The sequence below is a fragment of the Zonotrichia albicollis genome, chromosome 17 (assembly GCF_047830755.1).
Source record: "Zonotrichia albicollis isolate bZonAlb1 chromosome 17, bZonAlb1.hap1, whole genome shotgun sequence".
Classification (NCBI taxonomy): domain Eukaryota; kingdom Metazoa; phylum Chordata; class Aves; order Passeriformes; family Passerellidae; genus Zonotrichia; species Zonotrichia albicollis.
The window spans coordinates 8,541,387-8,567,538 of NC_133835.1; the positions used below are offsets into that span (position 1 = coordinate 8,541,387).

At 62.2% G+C, this 26,152-nt stretch overlaps 3 protein-coding genes across 3 annotated transcripts; 2 read left to right on the top strand and 1 right to left on the bottom strand.

Annotated features, from left to right (window-relative positions):
- The first annotated feature begins 530 nt into the window (after positions 1–530).
- On the top strand, positions 531–13,496 carry DUSP15 (dual specificity phosphatase 15). Its single transcript, XM_074553874.1, has 17 exons — positions 531–783; positions 1,002–1,412; positions 2,950–2,983; positions 4,870–4,952; positions 5,402–5,451; positions 6,079–6,153; positions 6,602–6,773; positions 6,936–7,147; positions 9,721–9,821; positions 10,322–10,644; positions 11,049–11,238; positions 11,430–11,506; positions 11,726–11,831; positions 12,123–12,224; positions 12,306–12,701; positions 12,814–12,932; positions 13,037–13,496. The coding sequence occupies exons 2-17, from the start codon at positions 1,392–1,394 to the stop codon at positions 13,175–13,177; spliced, it is 2,202 nt and encodes a 733-aa protein (XP_074409975.1). The 5' UTR covers positions 531–783; positions 1,002–1,391; the 3' UTR covers positions 13,178–13,496.
- Positions 13,497–13,590: 94 nt separating this feature from the next.
- FOXS1 (forkhead box S1) lies at positions 13,591–15,781 on the top strand. The gene has a single exon (XM_074553703.1). It carries the CDS (start codon positions 14,362–14,364, stop codon positions 15,709–15,711), a length of 1,350 nt encoding a protein of 449 aa, XP_074409804.1. The 5' UTR covers positions 13,591–14,361; the 3' UTR covers positions 15,712–15,781.
- A 3,045-nt stretch (positions 15,782–18,826) lies between these two features.
- On the bottom strand, positions 18,827–26,152 carry MYLK2 (myosin light chain kinase 2). The gene is made up of 11 exons (XM_005491323.3): positions 24,353–26,152; positions 23,930–24,228; positions 22,969–23,074; positions 22,662–22,755; positions 22,444–22,553; positions 22,122–22,263; positions 21,899–21,969; positions 21,546–21,674; positions 21,098–21,250; positions 20,600–20,732; positions 18,827–20,253 (listed from the first exon to the last, which is right to left on the bottom strand). Exons 1-11 carry the CDS (start codon positions 25,984–25,986, stop codon positions 20,173–20,175), a joined length of 2,952 nt encoding a protein of 983 aa, XP_005491380.2. The 5' UTR covers positions 25,987–26,152; the 3' UTR covers positions 18,827–20,172.

Genomic DNA, 26,152 nt, shown 5'->3' on the forward strand with positions numbered 1-26,152 from the left:
GGGCTCCTTGGTGGGATCACATCCTGCTCAGCCACTGTGCTGCAGGAGACAGTGCCCAGGAGGGGACAGGGCTGTCGGTGTTTGTACATTGGAATGGGCTGGCCAGGAGATGCTGGAATCACCGTCCCTGGAGGTGTTTAAGACTGAGAATAGCACCCAGTGCCCTGGTCTGGGTGACGAGGTGGTGTTCAGTGCTAGGTTGGACTCCATAATCTCAAAAATCTTTTCCAACCTAATTAATTCTATTATGCCTGTAGCATCCAAACCTGTCCATAGATACCAGCCATACTCCCCATACACGGTGGAAAGCTTGGGGAGCAGAGACTATCCTTGCCCTCCTCTGCACACAGAGCGCATGGGGCTTAACATGCTGCCCCGAGGACGTGCAGGAGTTGGGACACAGAGCCGGGAACCCTCCAGGAGCCCACCGGGAACGCTCCGGGCCCCGCTCCGAGCCGGGCCGCGACCCCCGGTCCCCGCCCGCCCCTCAGGCCGCCGGAGCCCGCGCCCGTCCCCATGGCAACGGCGCTGTTGAGCGCCAGGGGGCGCTCTGGGCACCCGCACCCCCACACGGCCACCGCGGCCCCGGCCTGATCCCCGGCCTGTCCCGGCCCCGCGACCCCCACGCTGACCCTCGCTGCGGGCAGCCGGCCACAGGCGCTGCTGGGGAACCCCCGAGCCCTGCTCCTCGCTGGCACTGCCCATCCTGCGGCCCTGCGAAGTCCCCAGGACACTCCTGCAGCTCCCCGGGCAGAGCAGGGATCCTGCGGCACCTGGCTGCAGGTGGGCACGGACAGGGCAGGGAGCGGAGTGGCGCAGGCAGGGGTGGGCACAGGGCGAGCAGGGGTGGGCACGCTGCGGGCAGGGCAGGGATAGGTATGGTGCATGCAGGGGTGGGCACGGCGTGGGCAGGGGTGGGCATCCTGCCGGGCGCTTCGCCGCGTGGCCGCACAGACCTTCCTTGATGAAGCAGGACAAAGGTTTTGTTCTTCTCCCAACAGTGCAGCCTTGTGCGGCCGCGGGCAGCGGCGACAGGCAGCAGCCAGCGCGGCCCCGTGCTCCCACGCCACGGCGCAGGGGGGGAGTTTCTCCTCCTTTGTCTGCTCCCGGCCAGGCAGCAGCCGGTGCGCGGCAGCTCCGGAGCAGCCGGGGAAGGGCCTCGGCAGCAGCCGCGGAGAACGGCGGCCGCGGTGCCCTCTGGCCCGGCACAGCCACCGGCCCGGCCTGGCCGCGCTGGGAGCGAGCAGCGACCCCGGGGGAGCCAAGCTCTTCATGACGGAAACCCGACCAGGCAGCGGGGACGGCAGCTGCGCCCGGGCACGGGGAGGACGGCAGCGTTGGGGACAAGGACAGCCGCGTCCCGTCCCCACCCCCGGCGCCCGCCGTCGGCCATGGGGAACGGCATGAGCCAGGTAACGCATGGGGAGCGCTGGGGCGGCTGCTCTGCAGTTCGGCCATGCCCGGGCGGCTCGGCCGGTGCCGGAGGTGGGGACCCTTACCTGGCGGCTGCCAAGCGGCGTTTCACCTGCCGGCACCGGCTCCGGCTCTTTATTTGTTTGTTTGTTTGTTTGTTTATCTGCCGGCAGAGCAACGCCGGAGGTGAAACAGGCAGGGACACTGCGCTGGGACAGCTGACAGCTGCTCGGGGAGGTGGAGGGAAGGGGGTCACAGCGAGTTCCTTCAAGGAAGGGGGAACTTTTCCCAACACCTTTAATCCCAAGGAACCAGCGCCAAGCGCACGCTGTGAGCCCTCTATGACCCCCAGCCTGGTGGTCCCGCGCCCCCTGCTCAGCGGGGCTGGGCTGTGCGTGGGGCTCAGCATCATGGGGCAGAGGGGATGGGCACTATTTTATTTGTGTGCTGCCCCGTTTTCTCCTGTGAGGAGCCGGTCAGCAGGGTGCTGGGGACAGGCACATGCTGTTTATTCATGGTTCAGTGTCCTGCCCTTGGGAGCTGCCCTTGCTAACTGGCGCTCTCCCACCCGCTCCTCTCAGTGCCGCAGCTGTGAGTTAAAGGCACCCCGTCGATAGGAAATTGATCTAAAATCGCAGGAATCACAATAAAGACAACCCAACAAACCTTTCTTTAAGCTGTTCAATCGAGAGAAACGTTTCCAAATGTGAGCTGTGAGACAAGTGTGAGTCCAGCTGTGCTGGTGAAAATCACCTCCACCTGCCCTGAGCACCAAATATTGCTGCAGGGAGAAACTGGCAGAGAACCGGCTGGATACAGGATTGAACTCACTGCCCAGCCTGGGAGTGAGGGGGAATATAAAATAGCTCTGGCTCACAAGGTTTGCAAGGTGTCCTGCTTCTGCATCTGCAGTGCTGTTAACAGAGGCCTTGTCAAGTAATTATCTTTTCATCACGAGAAATGGAATTTCCCAGAGGAAATGAGCTGAAAGCATGGTGTCCAGAGCAATCTGTGCCTGAGCTGTGAGCAATGGGCTTCCTGCAGTGCAGAGTGAGGGGAGCACAGCTCAGGGCTGGGAGGGGGACAGCTACATTCCCTACAAGCTTCTCTGTGCCTGTTGCTTTTCCATCCCTTGAGCAGCAGGGCTTGCACAGGTCATGGGTATAGTCCAAGGCTGTACAAAGGTGTATGCAACTTGCTGAGCTCAGGTAATAAACCCCAGCAGAGGACTAATTGATGATAAACAAGAGGAGCAATAAAAAAGCTGTGTCTGGCTCCCAGCACCCATGAGAGTGCAGTGCCAGGTGGTTGAAGGTGCCAGGGCCACATCCTGGATGCCAGGGCAGTGGCAGCCCTGGGAATGCACAGCTCCAGCTGCCTCAGCAGCATTCCTGCCCCGGGGCTGGATGGTCATGTCAATGCCAGAACTTTGGCCCCTCCAGCCAAGGTCAGTGCTTCCCAGCGTGGGTCCCAGCACAGTGGGCACCACAGCACAAGGTCACTGCTCACATTGCCACTTCCCCTTGTGTCCCACAGATCCTTCCTGGCCTCTACCTTGGGAACTTCGTTGGTGAGTGAAACCCAGCTGCTGCAGAGGTGTTCTCCAGCTGGGGAGAGGGGCTTGCTTGAGCTGGTGTCTCCCTGCCTGCAGATGCTGCCTGACATCCTGCCTGCACCCACTGCTCTGCCTGCACCCACTGCTCTGCCTGCACCCACCGCCTGCTCTGCTCTGCCGCCCAGTTTGGGTTGGCAGTAGTGGGAGTGAAGACACTGTGGGAAAGGCAAGGCAGAGACCCCTGCCTCTGCATGGTTTCCTTATTTAACAGCTGCCCTGAGCTCTTGGGATGCATGGGGGAAAGAAGCCAAGGAGGAAATATGGATCCCCTGCCAGGAGCAGAGGAGCTGGTGGTGCCACATGGGTGCAAGGGAGCAGGACTGGGGCACTTCAGGGTAATGCTCCCCAGTTTTGCTGCTGTAGAAGAGGCCAGAGAGGGCTGCCCATGCTCAGGAGGGAATTTCCTAGAGGCAGAGTCACAGTCACCCCTTCTCACACCAAGTCACTATTTTAAGGAATTTTCATTGTCAGGGGACAGTTAATGGCCAAATGTTGGCATCTGCCATGACAAACCAGCATTTATAATGCTCCTGTCTCCCTGATGGCTCCTTTGCCAGCTGGATTCCTGCTGTAAGTGCTGCACAAGTTTAAAACCACTGGTGTGAATTGCTAAGGAAATGTCACTGGAGTGGCAGCTTTGTTCTCCCTTTGCCCCTTGGAGCGCTTTGGGTTGGGCTGGGGGGGCTGTGGCTTGCTGGGAGCAGAGGGACAAGGACACCCAGCTGCCATCAGGGGGGTTCCTGTGAGCAGCCTCTGCTCTGGGGCTGGGCCTGATGCCATCCAAGCACTCCTCATCACTCTGCTAGGCAATCCAGGGTGACAAGATTCTAGGCCTGCAACATTAAGCTCACAGAGGCATCTCCTCCAACTGGAAGCTTTTCCAGCCCTGGTAAGCCTTGATTCCAGTGTCACCAGTTGCTGTCACTGCCTGCTGAGGCCGATGGGAAGGTGGCAGGTGTGTGAGTCCCCATCTCCCTCCTCACACAGAGCAGTTTCCCTGCAGAGCATCTCCCTTGAGACTCACTCCTATTAAAATTCACATCATGCCGTTAGCACTTCCTGGGCTGGATCCCTGAGCCAAGGTTTTACAGCACGTGAAAGTTTAGAAACCCAAAAGAATGAGGTGGGGATATGTTTCCCCTCCTCTCTGGCCGTGCTTGCTGCATCTGCTGGTTGTGGCATGAAAGGGAGACACTTGGAAGCTGCTCAGCAAGACAAGCACGCTCCCCTCCCTGTGCAACAACTGCTGTGCTGGACTCGAGGCCAGGATCACATCCAGAATGCTGAGGCATTGGTGAGAGGCAGGGATTGCCTCAAAGAGCCAAGGACACCCCATTTCTGTCCATGCAGCTGCAGAGAGAACAGACCAGAGAGCAGCAAATCACTGCTTAGGTGTTTCTACAGAAAATCAGAGATGATATAAATTGCTGCAGCTCCACTCCCATAGTTCACAAGATAAAGCAGTTCTCTCAGTCCCAGTGCTGTGTGTGTGTGTCTGATCAAGGAGGTGTGGGCAGGGCGCGTCTCCTCCCAAAGTGGGGACAAGTACAGGCAGGAGGGACACTACCTGCTGACCCAGGGTGTGTCTGTGCAGGTGGGAATGGTTCAACCAGCATGAAAAGCAAGGAGAAGGGATCAGGGAGAGGCCTCTTTGGGATCATGGGATTGGCATTCCAGGTTTCCATGTTTGCCCATGTCTGCACTGCTGCGTGTGGGGGTGGGATGCAGTTGATCTGCTGGAGCAAGGCTCTGTGTGCTGGCTGGCTGTAGCGCAGTGGGAGCACTGTGGGAAGAGAAGGGTGGGAAATGAATACATGTTGATGTCTGGTTTTATCCTTCAGATGCCAAAGACCTGGAGCAGCTAAGCAGGAACAAGATCACCCACATTGTTTCGATCCATGAATCCCCCCAGCCCTTGCTGAAGGTAGGGTCCTGCACCAGATGTCACCCTGTAGATTCCTGCAGCTCCTTCCATGCTGCATCTTCCTTCCCCCCCCGAGAATCCCATGGCACGTACACCAGGAGAGGTCCCTGGTCCCTGATCCCAGAGGGGCTGGGCAGTCCCCCAGCATGGGAAATTGGCTGTCTTGTGACTATAACCCGACCTTGAACACTGACGGGAAACAGTTTCCAGCTCTCCAGACTCCTCTTGTTACCCATCCTCTCCCACGAGCTGCTGGTGTCCCCTTGCTCTGCCCTTCACCCCAGGGAGAGTGTGGCCCCATCCCCATGCAGGGGGGTGCTGTGTGGGGGAAGCAAAACCCTGTAGGCAGCTGTGGGTGAGGAGCACAGGCGCTGCCAGCCCTGCTCTGACCATGTGTGACACCCAGGCTGCAGTGCCTGAGCTTCTCCTTTTCCTGTTCTGGCTTCCAGGACATCACCTACCTCCGCATCCCCCTGCCTGACACCCCTGAAGCCAACATGTGAGTACCCTGGGCATGGTGGGGACATGCAGGGAGGTGGGAGGGTGGCCAGAGATGAGGGCTCACATCTTCTCAAACCTTCCATGTGCTCTAACTCCCTACAGCTTCTCAAGCACAATGACCCACAGGCTAGAGATGTGATGCCACAGGGCAGGGGACCACCCCTGGACCCCAACAGCATCCCAGTTCAGTGGCTGCTGTGAGGGTGTGAGCCCTGGGGTGAGGTGAGGGGCAGCCACTCCGCAGCACCCATGGAGAGGGGCAGCAAGCATCCCCCCAGGAAGTGTCTGGAGAGGGGAGAGCACATAAAGGGCATGAAGCCAGCCAAGGGCACAGGCGTGGCTGGAGATTCAAGCAGCCAGCGTCCCGTTGCCCAGCATGAGTCACACAAGTCACAGGGCAGCCCCGTGCATCCCCAGCACAGTGTCCCCTTCTGTGTCCCCAGCACAGAATGAGCTGGCAAATCTACCTTTCCTTGGGAATAAACAGCACTGAGCTGTTCAGGTCTCAGCAGTGGCTGGCAGATCCCCTAAAACAACTCAAACATACAGGGCTATTCTGCCTGCAGCTAAAAATGCTGTTCCACCCCTTAAGTTGTCATTCTGTCTGGTTTATTTTTCCTGCTAGCAAGAGGCACTTCAAGGAATGCATCAGTTTTATCCATCAGTGTCGCCTGCATGGAGGGAACTGCCTCGTCCACTGGTAATGCTTCCCCTGTGCCTGCTGCTGTGTCCCCCAGCTCAGCAGACACAGCCCCCAGCCCCTCACTTCAGATCAGAGCCAGCCTGTGCCAGAGGGCTCTGTGCCAGTGGACCCACCCAGGATCCACCCTTGGCTGTGGCTTGTGACTCAAACCCAGCAGGATCCAGGCAGTCCTGGAGCCGGGGCAGCTTTTTGCTGCAGCTGAGTGCATGGGATGAGCAGGGTTTGGGGCAGGCAGCCAGGCAGTGGCTGCTGCTCCCATTCCCTGTAGAGGAGTGGGTATTTATAGGCACTCATGGCCAGGACCTTGGAAGGTCTCAGCCCTCAGGGAGAGCAAGTCCTTGGGGAAGAGGAACTGAAATATCTGAGGCACAGGGGTGGAGGAAGAGGCAAGCATGGGGTCAGGGTGTGCCACTAACGCCAGCCCTTCTGCACTTTCCCCTGCCAGCCTGGCTGGCATCTCCCGCAGCACCACGGTGGTGGTTGCCTACGTGATGGTTGTGACGGAGCTGAGCTGCCAGGAGGTGCTGGATGCCATCCGAACCATCCGGCCCGTGGCCAACCCCAACCCCGGCTTCAGGCAGCAGCTGGCCGAGTTCAGCGGCAGCGCAGCCCGCAAGGTGGGACTCACCTCTGCCACCTGTGCCCTGATCCGTGGCTGAGCCTGCCGTGGGCCTCAGAGCAAGGACAAGTCCTCAGGGGACTCGGTTTCTTCCCTGCTCCCCTTGCTGGACCTGCCCTTGTAAACCAGCATTATATTTTACTTCTCGCTCCTTCTTCAGGTCCGCAGGCATCTGAAGCAGAAGTATGGGATGTCCCCTTTCAATGATGAGGAAGAAATAAAGGCCTTGCTGCCAGCAGGGAGAGAAGGAGCGTCCAGGACAGAGGGAGCTGTGCAAGGACTGGTCCCAAGAGCCAGAGACATGAGGAGCACAAGTCCCTTCCTGCTGCGGGTGAAGAGGACGTTCTCCTGCATCCCGGCTTGTCTGAAGTGACCCAGGCCAGGGGAGAGCAGTGAGCATCACCCAACAGCCTGGGAGAGATGAAGGAGATGCAACACAGTGGGACAGGGAGCACTGGGCAGGAACCTGCACAAAGCCCAGCTCCTTCTTCTCTTCTGGGGTGGGAATGTGCCACCCTCTCTCTGGGCAGGTTTCATGGACGCTGTTGGGCTTTGCAGCACATGCTGGGCTCATCTTCTTCACATCTAGTGTGCTGGGGACACAGATCTCTGTCCCTGGGTCACTGCAGGCTCCTGATTGGGGCAGAACACAGAGGGGGTCTCTTCTGCCACAGGCCAGTGCCCAGGTGTTGCCAGCAACCGCTTTAGCACTTGGGTACCCACTGCATGGCCTCAGGGTGCACAGGAGAGCCGGTGCTCCCCTCAGAGCATTTTTCCCACCAGCAGCACAAGCTCCCAGCGTCCCGGTGGCTGCAGAGCAGGGACACACCAGTGTGCCAGCAGGTAATGCCACCACACAGGCTTCCAGGCAAGGGTCCAGCTCCAGACTGGCCAAGCACAAGCCCTGAGCAAGCACTGTAGCTTTAGGAATCCATTGCACCCCATTCCCACCTATCCCAGGGCACAATCTGTAACAGGTGGGAACCAAGCATTTAACCTGGCCAGACCTCACTAGAGCAGAGCCTTAAGCCATTTTGCTTAAAGACTTTATATGTTCCCCAGTAATAAATACCCTTCTCTGTGGTCTGACTCTCCTGTGATGGCCAGGTTGAAACGGGGATGCCAAGGGGGAAGGTCCCAGCAGGGGACCAGTCTGGAGCTGCTGCTGGACACTCTCCAGAATGGGCTGGGGACACTGGCATGCCAGGACAGGGCTCACCGTGCTGCCTTGTGGGAAGGTGACAAGGGAGGCCAGAAATGTGAGTGCCAGGGCAGGGCTCTCAGGGGACAAGCTCTGCTCCAGGAGAGGCTGGGAGCAGCACATGGGAGCTCACCTGGAGCCTGTTTCACTTTAGCCTCTCCACTCACTGGATCCAGGAGCACAAGGTCCATCCAGGAGTCTTCAGGCTGAGGAGGTCAAAGGTTGCTGGACAGCCTGGCCTGGGGCCGAGGGAATGGGTAGAGGAGCCTGCAAGGAACTGGAAGGAGAGTGGGACCCCATGGCAGATGGTGCAGGAGCAGTGAAGGATGATGAACCCCTGGTGGAGCTCCCAGTCTGCCTGGGTCACCCCAAGGCAGCCCCCAGCTGAGCAGGCAGATGCTGGCAGCTGGAAGGAACCTTGAAGCTCTGTCTCCTGGGGATCACACATCTGGGATGGATGCGTGCCCCATGCACATCTGGGATGGATGCATGCCCCATGCACAGCTGCACCCTCTCACACTGGGACACCTTATGCCAAGGTGTTTGCACCCAGAGATTCCCCTGTTCCCACTGTAAACCCCACAGGGCTCTCCAGCCCAGCTCCACAGCACAGCAGAATGTATTTATTTTGGCAGATGTGATTTACACAGCTTGGAAAAACCCGGGCAAGGGCAGGGTTAGCTATGAGTTAATGTTTGACTGCCTTTTGAAGCTCATTTGGGCATGAAAAGTTTAAGGGTTAAGCAGCTTCACCTTCCCCAGGAAGGGAGAAGCTGGGTGAGGAATACACAGTGGGGAATGTGGCCCCTGAGCTCCCCGCTGATGCCCGGGTAATTGGATCCCGCGGGTCCTGCGTCAGCGGGTGGCTGCCACAGCACATGAAATCCCCGCCGATAAAACTGATCCCGGCTGGCTGGGCTGACAAACGAGCCGGCGGCTGCGATTATCTGCCGGCCTTGGATGTAATCAGGCCGCGCAGTGACTCCTTGCCGCTGCGCTGCTTCCCAAGGCACAGAGGGGAGGATGTGGATTCTCTGTCCCTCAGTTCCCAGGCCCTTTTCCCAGAACGTGGCCCCACAGCTCGCCCAGAGGGAGGGCACAGGTGGTGCCTGGGCTTCGCATTGCCACAAAGGGGTCGCGGGCAGGCTCAGAAAGGAGAGAAAAGCCTGCCAGTGGGGCTCGCTCGCACACCCCACGTGGCCCCATGTGCCCTCTGCGCCACGTGGCTGTGCCCTGTCCTCACATCCTCTGGGAAAGCCCAGCACTGGGCTCTCTGCCACGGATTATTCATTTGGAGACTTTGCAGCCCCAGTAGCTCTCAGGAACTTCACTCCTCCTCTCGGCCGGAGGTGACTTTCTCTGACTCAGAGCAGGAAAGGAGACCTGGGTGACTGCAAAAGGAGACTTGGGGGGCAGCAGCCGGGCAGAGGAGCAGGGTTTCCCTGCACAGCCACATGAAGCTCTGCAGCAGTGATAGAGGAACCAGCAACAGTACCACCTCAGGGTGGCCCAGTGACTCAGCCCGTGCCCTGCTGGGGGCCAATGTGAGCTGGTGCAGGATGTGTCCCACCCCGGTCCCGGCAGCCCTTGGCACAGCTCATCCACCCTTCCCACCCATTTCCCGTTCGACCTGGCATTCAGAGCCCCACGAGGCAGATGTGTGCAGTAGAGCAGAGGAGAGATTTGAGAGATGGTGACATGTGACCGTTCACACCACCCTGGAAACCCCGTGCTCTTCCCGCAGCTCCCTGCAGCTCCCCACACCCATGGAGCGAGCAGCTGGTTCCATGGGAGGACGCAGTCCCTGGAGCTGGGATGTGTCCGGCTGGGTCCCCAACGCGGGAAGTAAAGGGAGTAGAGTCCCTTGTCCCCTTCGGCGAGAGTGTGGGAGACCTGACAGTTTTAGGGAAGCATCTGGTGCCTTATTCTCTCTCCCGTGGATGTAATGTGCCTGCCCCCCCCCCACGAGTGCAGGGTGCGTGTGTTGAGAAATACACCTAGCGCAGGTATCTCGGTATGTAAATTACCAGTGCGAGCTGCACATTGTGTTCTGAACGGCAGGAAGAGGCTGGAGCCCCAGGCAAGAGCCGCGAATGGGCGCCCACCTTCTGCCTAACAAAGGGCACTTCCCGGGGTGGGAGTCAATCACCCAGAGCCTCTGCAGGAGCCAGTGAACAACGGGAAGAGGCTAAAATCACCACTGGTGTACATGGGTGCACACATTGTGAGGATCTGAAACCTCGGGGATGCCTTTTTTGGGGGTCCCACCCCGAGGCACTAGCTCCAGCTCTCCCCATCTTGTAACCGCCAATTACGACATCACTTGTTCCTGAACACGGATATCTGACGCTGCTGCGCGGGGAAAAGTGGAGCAGAGAAAAAAAAATTTAAGAACCGTCCCCCCCCCGTCCTTGGGGCAGCCAGAACCTCCGGCGTGTGCCGGGAAAGGGAAAGTGAAAGCCGGAGCCGCTTTCGGTTTCGCCGCCGGGCCGCGATGGCGGAGCCGGGGGCGCCCATGCGGCTGAAGGAGTGGCTGATCGCGCAGATCGACAGCGGCCGGTACCCGGGACTGCGCTGGGAGAACCGGCAGAAAACGCTCTTCCGCATCCCCTGGAAGCACGCGGCCAAGCAGGATTACCGGCAGCAGGAGGATGCTGCGCTCTTCAAGGTACCCCGGGCTCCCCGCGGTCCCCGTCCGGCCCTGGGAATGGCCCCCGGGCTCCGTGTGCGCTCCCGGGGCTCCCCATTGCCCAGCTCCGTGCGCGCCCCGGCACCGCTCACCCCGTTTACCTGTGCAGCCGAGCTCCATGTGCACCTCCAGGGCTCTCCATGACCTGGCTCTGTGCACAGCGCTGGGATTTGGCACCATGCACACCCCTGGCACACACTGCCCAGCTCCGTGCACCCTCCCGGGGCTCCCGGTGTGCTCCCCCGGCACCCCGCAGCGCCCAGCTTCCCGCAATCCCCTGGACACACAGCCCCGGCTCCCCCACCCCGCTGGACCCCCTTGGACAGCCGAGCCGGGGTCAGGTTGTGGCACCCCCATAGCACAGGGCACCCTCTGTCCCTCAGGCTTGGGCCATCTACAAGGGGAAGTACCACGAAGGGACGGACAAGGCCGACCCCTCCACCTGGAAGACGCGGCTGCGCTGCGCCCTCAACAAGAGCACCGACTTCCAGGAGGTGCCCGAGCGGAGCCAGCTGGACATCTCCGAGCCTTACAAGGTGTACCAGATCGTGACTGACAGAGCCTGTGATGCAGGTACGTCCCTGCCATCCCTCCTCCTGTGCCTGATGTGGGGCTGATAGCTGAACATACCTGAACCCTGCCTGTACAAGCCCCGTGCCCCACAGCCATTACCCTTCCTCCCCACTCCTTTGACACCAGCTGTCTTCCCTGGGGCTGTTCCTGCCTTTGCCAGGGGTTCACCCGTTCTTTCTTGCTCTCTGCAGAGGACAGTGACACACAGTCCCCAGGCAGTGAGGACCAGCAGGTGAGCCTGCCCTGTGCCATCCAGGCAGGGGAGAAGGTGGGACCCTCAAATCCCCCCCTCACCCATCAGCTGCTTCCCTGCTTGCACACTGCCTGCATTTGTCCCACGGGGGCTTCAGAGAGGGCCCCCTGTGCCCTACACTGCCAGACCCAGGCAGGGGATCTGCTGGCTTATGGGGTCCATCGTAGAGGAAGGAGCTGGCTTAGGATCCCCCAGTGCCAGCTCAGCCCTCACCAAAGCTGCTCCTACCCCCAGGGCAGCACTGCAGGGAGTCCGAAGAAGGAGGAAAGCCAGAAGGACATGCTGGAGAGTGCCCATGTCTCTCCACAGCCCTGGCTCTCTGGCCACCCCACCGAGCGAGGTGAGGAGGGTCCCTCTCGGTGGGATGGGGCTGGGGGCAGGGAGTGGTCACTTCTGCCAGGATCCTGCTCTCCTGTCACTCATGCAGGGAATACCTATGGGGATTGAGGTAGGAGCTGAGGGCTCCCACCCTATCCCAGCAAAGCCATTCCCTTAGGGGATATGATGAGGCCAAATAATGGGCAAACACAGTGGGAAGTGTGGGCCCAGGGGCTTGGGCCAGTAGAGTGCCTGGGAGCCCTTGGGGTAATTGTCCATGTCCTTTTACCACCTCATCTCTGCCCTGGTCCAGGGTGCCTTGTCAGGGGAGTCTTCTATGGCTGGAACCCAACCCATGGCCAGCTTCTTCCCGGACCCCAGTCCTACCTCCCTGTGGAGGATGTCAACAATTCAGGTAGGAGCCATGCCGCAGGCAATGCCCTGTGTGACCCCACCAGCCCAGACTGCCCATGCACTGACCCTCCCTTTGCCCCAGACTGCTGGCTGCACATCCGCCTCTACTACTGCGACGTGCTGGTGAAGGAGGTGACCACGCGCACGGCCGAGGGCTGCCGCATCACCACCAGCGCCGTGCCGGCCGACAGCGAGCGCCTCTACGGCCCCTCCTGCATGGAGCAGATCCAGTTCCCCCCCCCGCAGGTGCTCAGCGGCCACGGCCGCGTGGCCTGCATGACCAACGTGCTGGAGAGGCTCCTGCCCCACCTGGAGCGCGGGGTGCTGCTCTGGGTGGCACCTGAGGGGGTCTTCATGAAGCGCCAGTGCCAGGGCAGGGTGTACTGGAACGGGCCCCTGGCCCCGCACAGGAACTGGCCCAACAAGCTGGAGAGGGAGAGGACTTACAAGCTGCTGGACACGCAGCAGTACATACAGCGTAAGTGCCTGGGACACCCCAATCCCCTGGGGAGAGGGTCAGGGCCTGCCCTGCTGTGGCTGATGGGGGCTGTGAGGGCCCCGTGTCCCCTGACAAGATTGGTGTCTTGCAGAGGTGCGGGAGTACCTGAGCAACGGGCAGCTCCTGCCTCAGTACCAGATCTACCTGTGCTTCGGGGAGGAATACCCCACCAGAGCTGGGCACCCCTTCCAGAAGCTCATCATGGCTCACGTGAGTTCCCACTGGGGTTGGTGACCCCTGAGCCAGGCACAGGGACCATTGCCAGGCAGGGACATGGACCTGTGCCCATCCTCTGTCATTCTGTGCCTCCGCAGGTGGAGCCGGTGTTCGCTCGGGAGCTCTTCCATCACGCCCAGCGCTTGAGGCCGACCCTGCTCTGCAATTCCCCACAGCCCTGTGCCCCTGGCACCTCCAGCCACGTTCTCCATGTCCTCAAACAGCTCTGCCAGCCCTGAGCTGGGTGGGAGAGGAGAGCACAGTTGCCATAAAGTCTCAGAGTGGGAGGCTCTGAGCCCCATGGCTCCATTCCAGCTGTGTGTCGCAAGGCAGAGTGCTCAGGGTGCTCAGTGTGCAGGACCAGACAAGGACAGATGTTAGCTGGGTGGGCAGGTGCTGCTGCCCCTGTGATTGCTGTATTTATTCCCCAGGAGTCTCCCAGGTGGGGTTGGTTGTGTGCCTATTCAGCAAGCCAGGGCAGACCTGGCTCTGTCCTTGCACCTTGCACTGCCAGGACTTGCTGTTGCAAACCTTAGAAATAAAGGTTGTGTTTTCGTATGGGTGTTGGGGGCTGGCTCTGGGGTGGGGGGCTGGTGCTGGTCCAAGCAGAGCATGGGTGGCTGGGGAAGCTGAGTCCAGACAGCCTGAGGTGGGCAAAGCCAGCTCAGCCACAGCATGAGACAACCCTCTGCCCTAGCACTGGTTCCAGACCTGTCCTGCCCCCTGTCCCAGCCCCTTGGCAGGGTGAAGGCAGCAGTGAGGTGCCTGTTAGCTGCTCTGCCGGCCTGGCAACACAGAGGGCTGTCCCAAAGGCAGTCAGCACCTGTGTGTCAGTTTACACTCATGAACGGTGTGATGGGGCTGCTGGGGCCTGTGCTGTGCCCAGAGCTTTGGGAACAATGAAGGGACCTGGCAATACAGAGAGACCTGGCACAGGATCCTGCACAAGGCCAGGCTGTGGGCAGGGGCTGAAGCACTGGAGTGGGCAGGGGGCAGAGGGGCATCTGAGGGCAGGCAGCACCTCAGTCCTGCCAACATCCCTCACTCAGCCTCACTCCAGGCCCAGCCAGAGCCCGGCTGCTCACCGTGAGCAGGGCAGGATGAGAACCAGCTCGTGGGAACCTTCCGTGGGAAAGGGGCCGGGGGAGCCGGGGGCTGTGCCCGCCTCTGCCCTGGGGAGGCCGCGGCCGTGCCAACCGCGGGGCCACTGGCTGCCGGCCGCAGGTCTTGGCGGCGCATCCGTCTGTCTGTCCGCAGGGACCAGTGCTGGACGGCAGAGTCCTGCTCCGCCCTGGGCGGCCCCTCAGAGGAGGGGCCCGCCGCCCCCTCGCCGGCCGCGCGTTTTAACGGGCCGTGCCGGGGCCGTGCGGCAGCGCGGAGCGGGACCAGCGGCGGAGCCGGAGCGGCGGGGCCGGCACGGAGGATGCAACCGGACCTCCCCGTCGGCGACGCGGCGCTGCGCAGCCCCCCGGCCCCTGAGCCGGCCGGAGGCGCCTTCCCCAGCTCTGAGGCCACCAAGCCACCCTACAGCTACATCGCCCTCATCACCATGGCCATCCAGAGCGCGCCCGAGCAGCGCATCACCCTCAGCGGCATCTACCGCTACATCATGGGCCGCTTCACCTTCTACCGCGACAACAAGCAGGGCTGGCAGAACAGCATCCGCCACAACCTCTCCCTCAACGAGTGCTTCGTCAAGGTGCCCCGTGACGACAAGAAGCCGGGAAAGGGCAACTACTGGACCCTCGACCCCGACTGCTACAACATGTTCGAGAACGGCAGCTTCTTGAGGCGCCGCCGGCGCTTCACCAGGAAGAAGGGTGTCCGGGATGCGCCGGGCGCTGAGGGGGACGAGGGGCGCGGGAAGACCCCCAGGCAGCCTGGGCAAGGGCTGCCCGCTGCCCCGCTGCCGGAGGAGGGCAAGGCAGACGGGGGCTACAGCTCGCCGCCGGCCGCAGGACGCCTGCCCAGCCCTGCCGCTCTCCCTGAGGGCGCCGGGGTGCCGGGGTGCGCCGAGCCCTGGGCCCGCCGTCAGCCGCCCAAGGCCAGGCAGCCGTGCCTGTACCTGCCGGAGGTGGCACAGCCTAAGGGGCCGCTCCTGTCGCCCCCCGAGAGCCGCCCGCCCAAGGACACTGTCTTCGGGGGGCTCCCGGCGGCGCTGCAGCTGCCCCGGCCAGGTCAGTACCCACTGCCCAGCGAGCGCCCGGCCCAGCAGCAGCCGCACCCTGCCCTGCTGCCCGCCCTGCTGCCCGCCCAGCACAGGGACCCCCCGCAGGACTCGCCGGCCACCCCAGACACCCCCCCCGAGCAGCTGGAGGGCAAGGAGCTGGCTGCCCATGGGCTGGGGCCGTGCCAGCCGTTCGGGCAGGTGCCACCTGTGTTCCCTGGCAGCCTCCTGGGCACGGGCAAGCCGCCCCCATCCTGCTTCCTGGAGGGAGAGGGCTACACGCAGCCCCACCTGCCCGTGTTCGGCTCCTTCAGCCGGCCGGGCCCCGAGGCGCTGGGCAGCAGCTACCAGTGCCGGGTGCAGGCGCTGAGCTTCTGCGTGAAGGAGCGGCCCTGCGGCGCAGCGCTGGAGCATCTCCTGGCCGCGGCGCCCCCGGCCTCCAGCGCCCCCCGGCAGCCGCCCTTCGGGGCCATGGGGCCGCGGGCAGGTGAGCAGAAGGAGCCCTGGGGGCCAGGGACAACGATCCCACTGCAGGGGGGGAATGGGTACCCCCTGGGGCTGCCCCCCTGTCTCTATCGCACACCCGGCATGTTCTTCTTCGAGTGAGGGACTCCCCACCCCGGCACAACCCAGCTCCTAATAAAGCAACGTTCCCCAATGCTGCCTCTGTGGTCTCTGTGCCCCATTCGAGGTGGGCAGTGGGCAGGGGCAAGCTGGGGACCCCCAGACCCAGCTCAGGTGCTGGCTTGGGGACATAGGTGCCCAGGGCCACCTGGCACAGCCTCCATCCCCACCAGTCCCTCTGTCAGTGATCACTGACTGGATGCTGAGGCCATGTGGGGACAGGGCATGGCCTTGGTCAGGGCACCTACACCCCGGTCCTGTGTCCCAGGGAGATGCTGGGGACAAGGTTCTGCCACAGTGTGGAACCAGGAGCCCCTGAAGTGCCATCCATGGCAGTACAAGGGAACTTTGTCCCTGGGGTTCAGGTGGATGAGCTGCAGCAGAAGTTATCCCCCAGTGGAGCCCCACTGTCACCTCTATGGGCCTGGGACCCCTCCAAGGTCCTGGTTTTTCACAGGATGTCTCACATGGCACAAGTGGCACCAGCCTCAGTGTGTGGCCCTGCAAATGGACCCCAGAGAGACTGTGGGGATGCACCAGGGGTTGTGGCACAGCGTGGAGGCTCTGCTATGGGGGGGGACAGGGCTCCCTCCCCTCCCTGTCCTTGCTTGTGGCTGTGTCAGTGCTTGGCTGGGATTCCAACCAGTCCCTGCAGAGACCAGGGCAGCCCCAAAGATGGGCTGTGCCAGGGGCTGCAGCTCTGATGGGAACAGCCAGGAAAGTGGATTCCTGTGACCTGAATCATGCAGGGTGGCTGCCAGTGGAGAGGCACCAGCTGAGTCACTGCTGGTCTCACTGGGCTGGGCACAGGGATGTGCCCCAACTGGCCCAAATGGGGGACAATGGAGTGGGCAGAGTCCCCCACAGCCCCAGGAGGGGGCCTGGCCACCAGTCCCTTCCCATACAGCACTGGGACACCCGAGTCAGCACCTCTAAGCACAGGAGTGGGGCCAGAGTGATGCTGGCAAAGTGGGGGGCTGTGCTTGCATCCCCCATCCCTGTTAAAGGGAGCTCTCCAGGAGCAGCAACACCCAGACCTGATGGCACAGCCAGCCCCAGGATAGACACAGGCCTGGCAGGGGCTCTCCGTGCTGATGTGAGGACCAAATTTGTGTCAAAGCCCCCCAGCTCCCCGAGGCCGGGGGGACTCCAGTTTGGCCACTCTCGGGGGTCCCTGCGGGGGCCGTGCTGGCCCGGAGGAGCGCTGCCGTCACTCGGGGACTGGGAGCACCGCGGCCACGTCAGCTCTCTTATCAGCCCCCAGACGGCTGCTGCAGGGCCATGGCTGCGTCCCAGCCCCGAGCAGGGCAGGGAGGCCGCCCTTCATCATCGGGGACCGCCACTCAGCCCTGGGCCTCTCTTTACTCGCTTTTTTTTCCCCTGCCCAGTGGAAAACAATATTTGAGCGTCTACATCATGCTGGCGTCTCCGGAACGGCGGGCGGCGAGCGCGGCTGACCTCAGCCCCCTCCTTCGCCGGTCCCCGGGGGCGCGGGAGGAAACGAGCGCCGCAGCCGTGCCCGGGGCCGTCTGGTTCCCACGCAGCGTGGCCGGGCCCATCGCCCGCCGCGGCTGGGAACGCCCGGCCCCGGCCCCACGCTGTGCCCCGATGGGCTCCCTGTGCTGGGAGAAATGCGGCGCGTCCTGCTGTCCCCGGGCTGCAGCAGCCGCTGGGGATGGGCACTCGCGTCCCGCACTGCCCGGGAGTGAGGATCAGAGCCGTGCGCTCTCCCCGTGCTCCCCTTGCCCGCCCTCACCCCGACTGCCGGTCACGGACCCGCTGTTCTCCCGGCTCTGCTCCTCCCTGGCTCGCTCCCGGCTCACTGTGGGTGGCCCCGGTTCCCCGCCCGCTCGCCCGCTCCCATCCCGGGCCGTGCCGCGAACGGGACTCGCTGCGCCCGGTCACGGGGCGAACCTGCTGCTGCTGTCCGGGCCGGAGCTCTGCCTGCCCCCCTTCCCTCCCTGCACTGCCTGGGGAGTGTTTGTTTCTCGTTTCTTCAGGCAGGGTGGGTGTCTGACGACGGGGTGCCCGGGGAATGTGTGTGCTTCATGCATGGATGCTGAGGGCACGTGTGTGCATATCCAGACTGCACTCCTGGGGGTGATGAGGGCCCCACACATAAGGGATGGACCTGGCTGTGGTAGCCTGGGCTAGACCAGGAGCATTTGGCCCCAGTGGGACCTGTTCACTCCAGGCAGCTTCAGGGGCTCATGAGCTGTCAGCTGGGAACACAGGATGGGATCACAGCTACTTCCATGGGTGCCAGCCCCACTCATCCAGCCTCAGTGTGTGTCTCTCTAGGGTCCCAGGGTAGGAAGGAGGGGACTGGAGAAACCAAACTGGGCTGTGGGGTAGGGGTCCCACATGCTGGGATGTGCTGGTGTCTGTGCATCCCTCTGTGCAGAGCTGCACACACAGAGCAGTGCTCAGGAGCTGATCCCCTACAGCAGCTCAGGGTGCCAGCAGTGTCCGGGGCTGATGCTCCATCTGGAAGGCCCGTGGCCACCCCAGAGCAGGGCCCTGCAGCCCCTGGGGCCGGCCGGGGCCAGGGCCGGGACCGGGGCGATCGCGGCTCCTGGGGCCAGGCAGGAAGGAGACGTCACCGCCGTGGAGCGTAACTCAAACCAGATGGGGCTGCGCTGGCGTCCAGGCCTGCGGGGTGGTCACCGACAGGAACCGGTCAAAGGCTGCCGGCAGGAAGCGGCTGGGAGGGACGCCTGCGGCCGCCGGAGTCCGGGCTCCGGCAGCTTTAACCACTTCAGGGCCAGCCACAACTCCCCTGGGCAAAGCGACACCAGGTCCCACCCGCCCTTGCCTGGGCATCCCACCCGATACGGGCAGATGCTGAAGATGTGAGGACACGTCTGACTGACAGCCGATCCATCCACCCATCCATGCAGTCGCTTTCCCTTCCCCCATCCCCCCGGGCTGCTCAGAGCTGTTGGGTGTGTAGAAACCCTTGGCGCTGTGCCTGCACAGCCCTGCCCAGGCCGTACCAGGTGGTCCCTGTGCACGGCACAGCCTGGACCCATTCCAGCTACCACAGAGATGAGATTCTGCTTCCCATCCTCATCTCACCTATCCTGCCACTGTCAGGCCCCACAGGTGGGAGCAGGCCCTCCCCAGCCCCCAGATGCAGCTGTGGGCTCTGGGCAGACCTGTACATTTATTTACAAGAAGGCGAGCGCTGTGGAGAGCTCCATGATGGGGCAGGGTCCCACCAGCCGTGGCTCCTGCCCGCTGGGGATAAGCCTGAAGCCCCTTCCCCTGCTGCAGCCAGTGTGGGGTGAGCAGCAATGATTCCCCGTGTCTCTCCCCAATGTTTTTCCAGCAGGCACAAAGGGCAGAGGCAGCTCCAGAGCAAACACACAGCCTTGGCTTGGGGGGGCTTAGCCACGGCAAAAGCCAAAGCTGGGGGACCCCATCCCCTCCGGCAGTGGGCAAGGCTGGATGCTGCAAATCCCGGGGGATGCCCATCCTCTGGATGCTGCAAATCCTGGGGGATGCCCATCCTCTGGCAGCACGGGGCGGCCCGAGGGGTGCAGGCAGAGAGGACGGGGCTCGGGACAAGGCTCGGGAGCTGGGGCAGCGCCTCTCTCCCCTCTCCCGGTCCCGGCGGTCCCGCGGAGCCCCCGCACGGGCGGGGAGCTGGCGGCGGAGCAGTTCCGCTGTGTTGGTGGTCGGGTGAGCGGTGCCGGCCGGAGCGGGAGCGCGGCCCAGCTGCTCTGCATTAGCCCGCCTCGCTCATCGCGATCTGCCGCGGACGGGTGAAGCAGAGGTTGTGTTTTTCCCCCGCTGGCAGAACCGAAGGGCAGGGAGGGCAGCAGGAACACAAAGCCTCCTTCTTTCCTCGTTGGCTCCCAGCTGGGGACGCCGCTGGAAGCGTGCTTGCTGCTTCCTCCCTTCCTGTGCGAGCAGCGCTCGGGGCCAGCTCCGCTCCCACATGCCCAGCTGGCCGGGAGGAGGTGCCTGAGCCCCGGCTCCGCTGCCAAAGCACCGGGGTGAGGCTCCGCGGTGCCCTTCAGCATCATCGCCGAGCCACAGAGCTGGGGAGGGAGGTCGGGCAGCGCAGGGGTCAGCGGCAGTGAGGGCAGGCGGGGCTGCGGCATTTACAGGCAGAGTCCAAAAGCAGCAAGCGCCAGGCGGCCGAGGCAGCGGGATCACACCGGAATGGCCTTGCTCCTCCTCCGAGGGCACGAGAAGGAAGCGTGAGCAGAGCAGAGATGCTGCAGGTCGGGCATCACGCAGCCAGGCCAGGGCCAGAGCTGAGATCAGAAACCTTCACTCCGGAGCAGCCTCACAGTCTGAGACCGAGCAGTGATGTGGTCCTGAGCGCAGTGGGACCAGCTCCACAGAGATGCTCCAGACTGGTGGGGGTCCCTCTCAAGTGGGGGTCCCTCTCAAGTGGTTCCTTTCTGGCCTTGGCTCCCCTGGGAGCCCAGCTCAGATGCCCAGCGCTGTCAGGGACCCTGAGCTGGTGATCTTCCTGAAGCGGTTGGCAGCGCACACCCCGATGAAATTTTTCTGTGAAAGGGAAGAGGAAAGATTCTCATCCTCTGGCAAGGGCTGTGGCACTGAAGGTTGAGCCAGACCCAGCTCTGGGGCCTGACTCTACTCCTGCCCCTAAAACCTGCTCTTGAGATCAGCTCAGGAATAACCACCACAAAGGGACCTGTGCTTGATGGGGGTGTGACCTCAGGGGCATCCACGCTCAGGGGTCCCCAGCCCCGTGTCCCAGCTGCCAGCAGCACAGTGAGACAGAGCCATTCTCTGTGCTCCCGATGCCATCCACCAGGACAGGCAGAGCCTGGCAGCCCCTCCCAGCCCCCTCAGAAGCTGCTGACCCCCGTGCCCTTGCCAGACCCCGCACCTTCCAGCGCCTCCTCATGACGTATTTCTTGAGCAGCACCTGGGACTTGAGGCGCCGGTTGGAGCGTTTGGCCTTTTCTGCCAGGTTATTGAGCCAGGGGTGTTGCAGGCACTGGTCAGCACTCATCCGGGCACTGGGAGAGAGATGAGACTGCTTCAACCCTGCTCAAGCCCCTCAGCCCCAACCACCCCCTCTCCAGCTCCTCCAGAGCCCCCAGATCCCATAACCCTGCAGGGGAGAACCAGATGGGAGAAGGTGCCCAGGGACTGGTGAGCTGGGCAGGTCTCTGAGGGGTCCAGCACATCCTGCTTGGAACAGGTGTCCCTGCAGGGATACAGGGCTCTTTGGGGACAATCAGAGTGGGGCAGAGCCCCATGGGGTTATTTCAGTGCTGGACCAGGGGACACTGCTGGCCCTGGTGAAGAGGCAGCATGTGGTACCCGGGCAAGCTCTGGGCATGCCCATCCCAGGACCCCACGGCCACTACCAGCCTCACACCTCTTATCCTTGATGATGAGGTTGGAGACAAAGTCCTTGGCCTCATTGGAGACACTCTCAAAGGTCTCCTCATCAAAGTACCAGTTGGCAGCCAGGACGTTGTTGAGTGTCTCGGTGTCATCGTCACCCAAGAACGGGGAGAGGCCGCTGAGCCTGGGGGTGAGAGAGGTGAGGAGTCAGCTGCTCTCAGGCTTCAGCACCTCTCAGACCCCCTGGAGCAGAGCCAGCCTGGCCAGGGATGTTCCAGGGCTGTGCTGCCACCGTCCTGCCTGCAGCCAGGCTGAGCCTCTTCCTGCCCCCCAGCCCCACACAGGCATCTCCCCATCCAGGACCCCCACCTGCCACCAAGCAGCCAGGTGCCTGGGGACAGCCCTGCACCCAGGGGGGCTGTGCCCCAGCACCAGAGCTCCCCAGATGGCACTGGCAGCCCCTGCCAGCCCAGACTTACAGCATGTAGGTGATGACGCCCATGCTCCACATGTCCGTGGTGTAGGAGACCTGCTCGTAGTTGACCACCTCAGGGGACAGAAATTCAGGGGTGCCAAAGTTCACTTTCAGCTTCTCATTGGGATTGTACCTGCAGCCGCAGAGGGGTGCAAGTCAGCACAAGGGGTGCAAGTCAGCACAGGCTGCTCCCCCAAACCCCTGCCCCTCTCTCAGCAGATGCTGCCCTCCCCATCTAGTCAGTGTTGTGGCCAAAGTAGTGGCCTGGAGCAGGTCCTGGGGCTCCTGGTACCCAAAGGCACAAAGAGATGAAGGGTGGAAGGGGAACAGGGACAGAGCTGAGAAAGAAAACCTCACCTTCGAGCCAGCCCAAAGTCGATGATCTTCACCATGTGCCCGGTGGCAGCTACACAGAGGATGTTCTCAGGCTGTGGGGACAGGGTCACCATTGCCCCACCACCAGACAGGACATCCCCACTGCACAGATCCACACCAGAGCAGTGCTGACCCACAGGCACCCTCCCACAGCCAGCCCGTGTCCTGCTGTCCCCCTCGGCCCTGCCACTGTCACCCCCAGCACCTTGAGGTCGAGGTGGAGGACGCCCATGTGGTGCATGAAGCGGATGCCCTCGCAGATCTGCCGCACGAACACCATGCAGTCCACCTCGGTCAGGTGGTAATCGTCGTCGATGATCCGCTCAAAGAGCTCACCACCCTCCACGCTGCATGGGGATGGACCCTGGGGTCACTTTGGGGGACTCCCTGCCCCAAGCCATCCTCCTGCAGAGCTCCTCGCCCTCCTCAGGGCTCTGGCCCAGCTCCACCATGGGGTGCTGAGCAGAGCCAGAGTGGGATGTGGCATTTTGGGGCTGGACAGCCACAGGGCAGGAACAGGCACTCACTATTCCATGAAGAGGATGATCTCCCGGGGGGTTTCGATGGCGTCGTAGAGCTGGATGAGATTGTGGTGGTTCAGCTGGTTCATCACATCGATCTCCTGCAGCACCATCTCCTGCAGAAGGAGCCCCAGTGTGGGGTGTCAGCCTGGGACGGGCTGTGTCCCCGCACCAGGGACACACAGAGTGTAACACTGCCACCACCTGCCCGGCATCGTTTAGACCTTGTCCTTTGCTCCCTGCTTCCGGATCACTTTGGCTGCCAGCTTGAGCCCCGTCTCCTTCTCTGTGCACGTGTGAACCTCACCAAACTTGCCCCTGTGGAGAGAAGACGGAAGGGAGAGAGGGAGAAGTGCCCCCACCATCAGCCCCCAGGCTGCTGGGGACCCTCACACCGCACTGTGGTGCTGCTCTGACTGCCCGAGGCACCCACCCATCGTGACCAGAGGAGTGCCACCAACACAAGGCCACTGCCCAAGGCTGGAGGGACAGTGGGACAGTGCCAGGAGAAGCACTGGGGCCCCTTCTTACCCGCCCAGGATCTCCTTGGAGCTGAGGCTGAACTGGGAGCTGACGCTGGCGGAGCGCAGGGTGACGATGCGGTGGGCGAAGGGCGCTGGTGGCGGGGGGACATCGTCTGCCAAACACAAAGGAGGAGCTGAGCAGGGAATCTGCTGTGCAGGGACCCCACTCTGGGTACCCCGGTTAGGAGTGAAGATGGGCACCCAGCCAAGCCTGTGAGTGCAGGATGTGGCCAGGTACTGAGTGCTGGGCTGTGAGCCAGAGGCTCCTGGCTGGGGATGCACTGGATGATGCAGCAACCCCTGAAAGGGTCCCTCATTATTGCCCACAGCATTGCCCACATGCATGGCACCAACCCTGCTCCATGGCACACATTCCCATCCATGGCACTCTGTTTCACGGCACCCACCTTAATCCATGACAGCCACCCTGACCAACCCACATATCACATTTACCCTTTCCAGGCCATGTCACTTGTCTGTCACCCTCTCCAGACCAATCCCCCTCCATGCCACCACCCTCTACTCACCCTCCCAGGACAGACCCCTCTCACAGGGCACCCCCTGCACACATTCCTGAGCCTCCTTTGCCCAGGGGAGAGCAGGACCCAGCCTCACAGGGATCCCCACAGGCACCCACTGTCCCCAAGCCCTGCCATCCCCACAAGGACAGTGGTGCAGGATATGAGGACATGCTGTCCCCTGCCACCAGCCAGACAGTGACTGTCACTCTCCAGGCTCCTCTTCCTCACAGTGAGTGTGGCCAGAGCAGGCCAGGAGGGGACGCGACGTATTTAGCCTTGTTTACAGTGAAAGGGGAGCTCGGAGGCCACCAGGCAGGTGACAAGCCAAGGACAGGAGCTGGCAGCACGGAGGGCAGTGTGGGCAGCAGGCAGGGCCAGGGGTTCCCAGGCTGTCACTCCACAGAGTGTCCGGGGGATAAGGAAAAGGCTGGTACCTCATGACCTTACCCAGTATCTCAAAAGGGTCTTCCTTCCCAAAATCGGGGGTGAGGTAGGGGCTGGGGGGTGGCTTTGCCTCTGTCAAAGATGGTTCCACCCCAGGTCCAGGCTGCTCCACCACCCCAGCAGGGTCTGGGGGCTGCCCTGGGGCACTGGGCAATGTCCTCTCCTGAGGGGTGCCGGGGGGTTCTGGGGGCTGCAGGTCCCCCTGGGCTGGTGGGCCATGGCCAGGCTCTGTCAGACCCTCTTTTGGCTCCGTTGTGGTCTCCTCTTCTATTGTCTCCATCTCTGCCCAGGGCTGCTCCTCCCTGGAAGCAGGAGTGGGAGGTGAGCAGAGCCCAGGCAGCAGCTGCCGAGCCCAGCACCCAGAGGGCCCCCAGGGCTCCCTGGAGCAGCGAGGGGGATCCCCCCATCCCAGCAGGGTGTGGGTACCTGTGGCAGGCAGCCGGGCAGCTCAGGCTCTGCAGCAGAGCCGGGCGTGGGGGCTCGGGGACCGTTGGGGGCTGTCCCTGTGTCCCCTTGGACACTTCCTCCCCTTCACCCTGAGCCTTCACCACGGCCACGGCCGCTGCCTCCGTGGGCTCTGCAGCCCCATCCCCAGCCTCTGCTCCAGGTGTGGGAGCCTCCACCTCTGCAGCTTTCTTCCCTCCATCCTGAGCCTTTGCAGTAGCCGGGACCTTCTCCTTTTTAGAATCTTTCCCTTCATCCCCAGCCTTTGATGCAACTGTGGGTTTTTCCACCTTTGCAGTTTTCTTCCCTCCATCCTGCACCTTCACAGCTGCTGGGGACTTCTCCTTTGCAGGCTCTTTTTTGCCTCCACCTTGAGCCATTTTTTCAGCTGGTATTTTCTCTGCTTTTGCCGCTGCCTTCTCTCCATCCTGAGCCTTAGCAGCATCTGGGGCTTTCTCCTTTGCAGGAGTTACGGCTTTCTCCTTCACTGAATCTGGGGCTTTCTTCTTCACTGAAGCTGGGTCTTTCTCCTTCACTGAATTTGGGGCTTTCACTGAGGCTGTGGCTTTCTCCTTCACTGAAGCTGGGGCTTGCTCCTTCACTGAATTTGGGGCTTTCTCTTTCACTGAATTTGGGGCTTTTTCCTTCCCCGGAGCTGGAGGCTTCTCCTTTGTGGGCTCCTCTTTGCCTCCATCTGGAGCCTTTTTAACTGCTGAGGCTTTTTCTGCTTTTACCACTTTATTCTTCCCATTCTGAGCCTTTGCATCATTCGGGGCCTTCTCCTTTTCAGCAGCTGTGGTTTTCTGTTTTGCAGGCTTGGTATCAGCCAGGGCTTGCTCTGCCTTTGCATCTTGCTTCCCTTCATCCATAGTTTTAGCAGGGGCTGGGGCCTCTTGTTTTGCAACCCCTGTGATTTTCTCCTTTGCAGGCTCTCCTTTTCCTCCATCCTGAGCCTGAGCTGCAGCCAAAGCTGTTTCCTCCACAGATTTTGCCTTTCCTTCTTCAGAGTTTGCTGCAGCCAGAGCCTTCTCCTCGGTGGACTCTGCTTTTCCAGCACTCTCAGCCCCTAACCCACCAGGTGTTTCCTCCTTCTTGGGCTTGTCCTTTCCTCCATCCCGTGCCTCAGTTACAGCCAGGCCCTTCCCCTCCATGGGCTCATCCTTCCCTCCATCCTCAGCCTTTGCAGCAGCCGAAGCCTTTCCTCCTTTGACCTCCCCTGCAGCAGCTGGAGCTTTCTTCTTCCCAGGCTTCTCTTTCTCGTCCTTCCCTGCACCCTGGGCCTCAGTGGCAGCCGGCACCTTCTCCCCGGTGGATGCTGCCTGCCCTTTATCAGCTGCTGCCTGTGCTCCATCGCACAGCACAGGCGAATCCTCCCCTCCTGGAGCTGCTCCCCGTCCATCCCGGAGCTCTGGAGCGGCCGGGGCTGTGTCCTGCTCCGGCTCTGCCGTCCCTCCTCCAGCCTTCTCCTGCCCAGGCCCACCCGTGCCGGTGTCCTGTGTCGCGGTGGCGGCTGGCGCTGTCCCCGCCTGGGGCTGGGGAGCTCCGGGGGCTGCGCTGCCCTCGGGTTCGGGGGCTGCTGCCCCTGCAGCCCCGCCGGTGTCTCCACCCCGCTCCATGGGACGCTCCAGGCAGGATCAGGCTGCCCCTGCGGTGCTCCCGGCTCGGCGAGGCTCCTGCGGGACAGAAAACGGCAGCTGAGGGCTCGCCGGAGCCGACACCCTGCAGAGGGGACGGCAGGACCCGGGCAGAGCGCTGCCATGCAGGGGGATGAGCGGCTGCCAT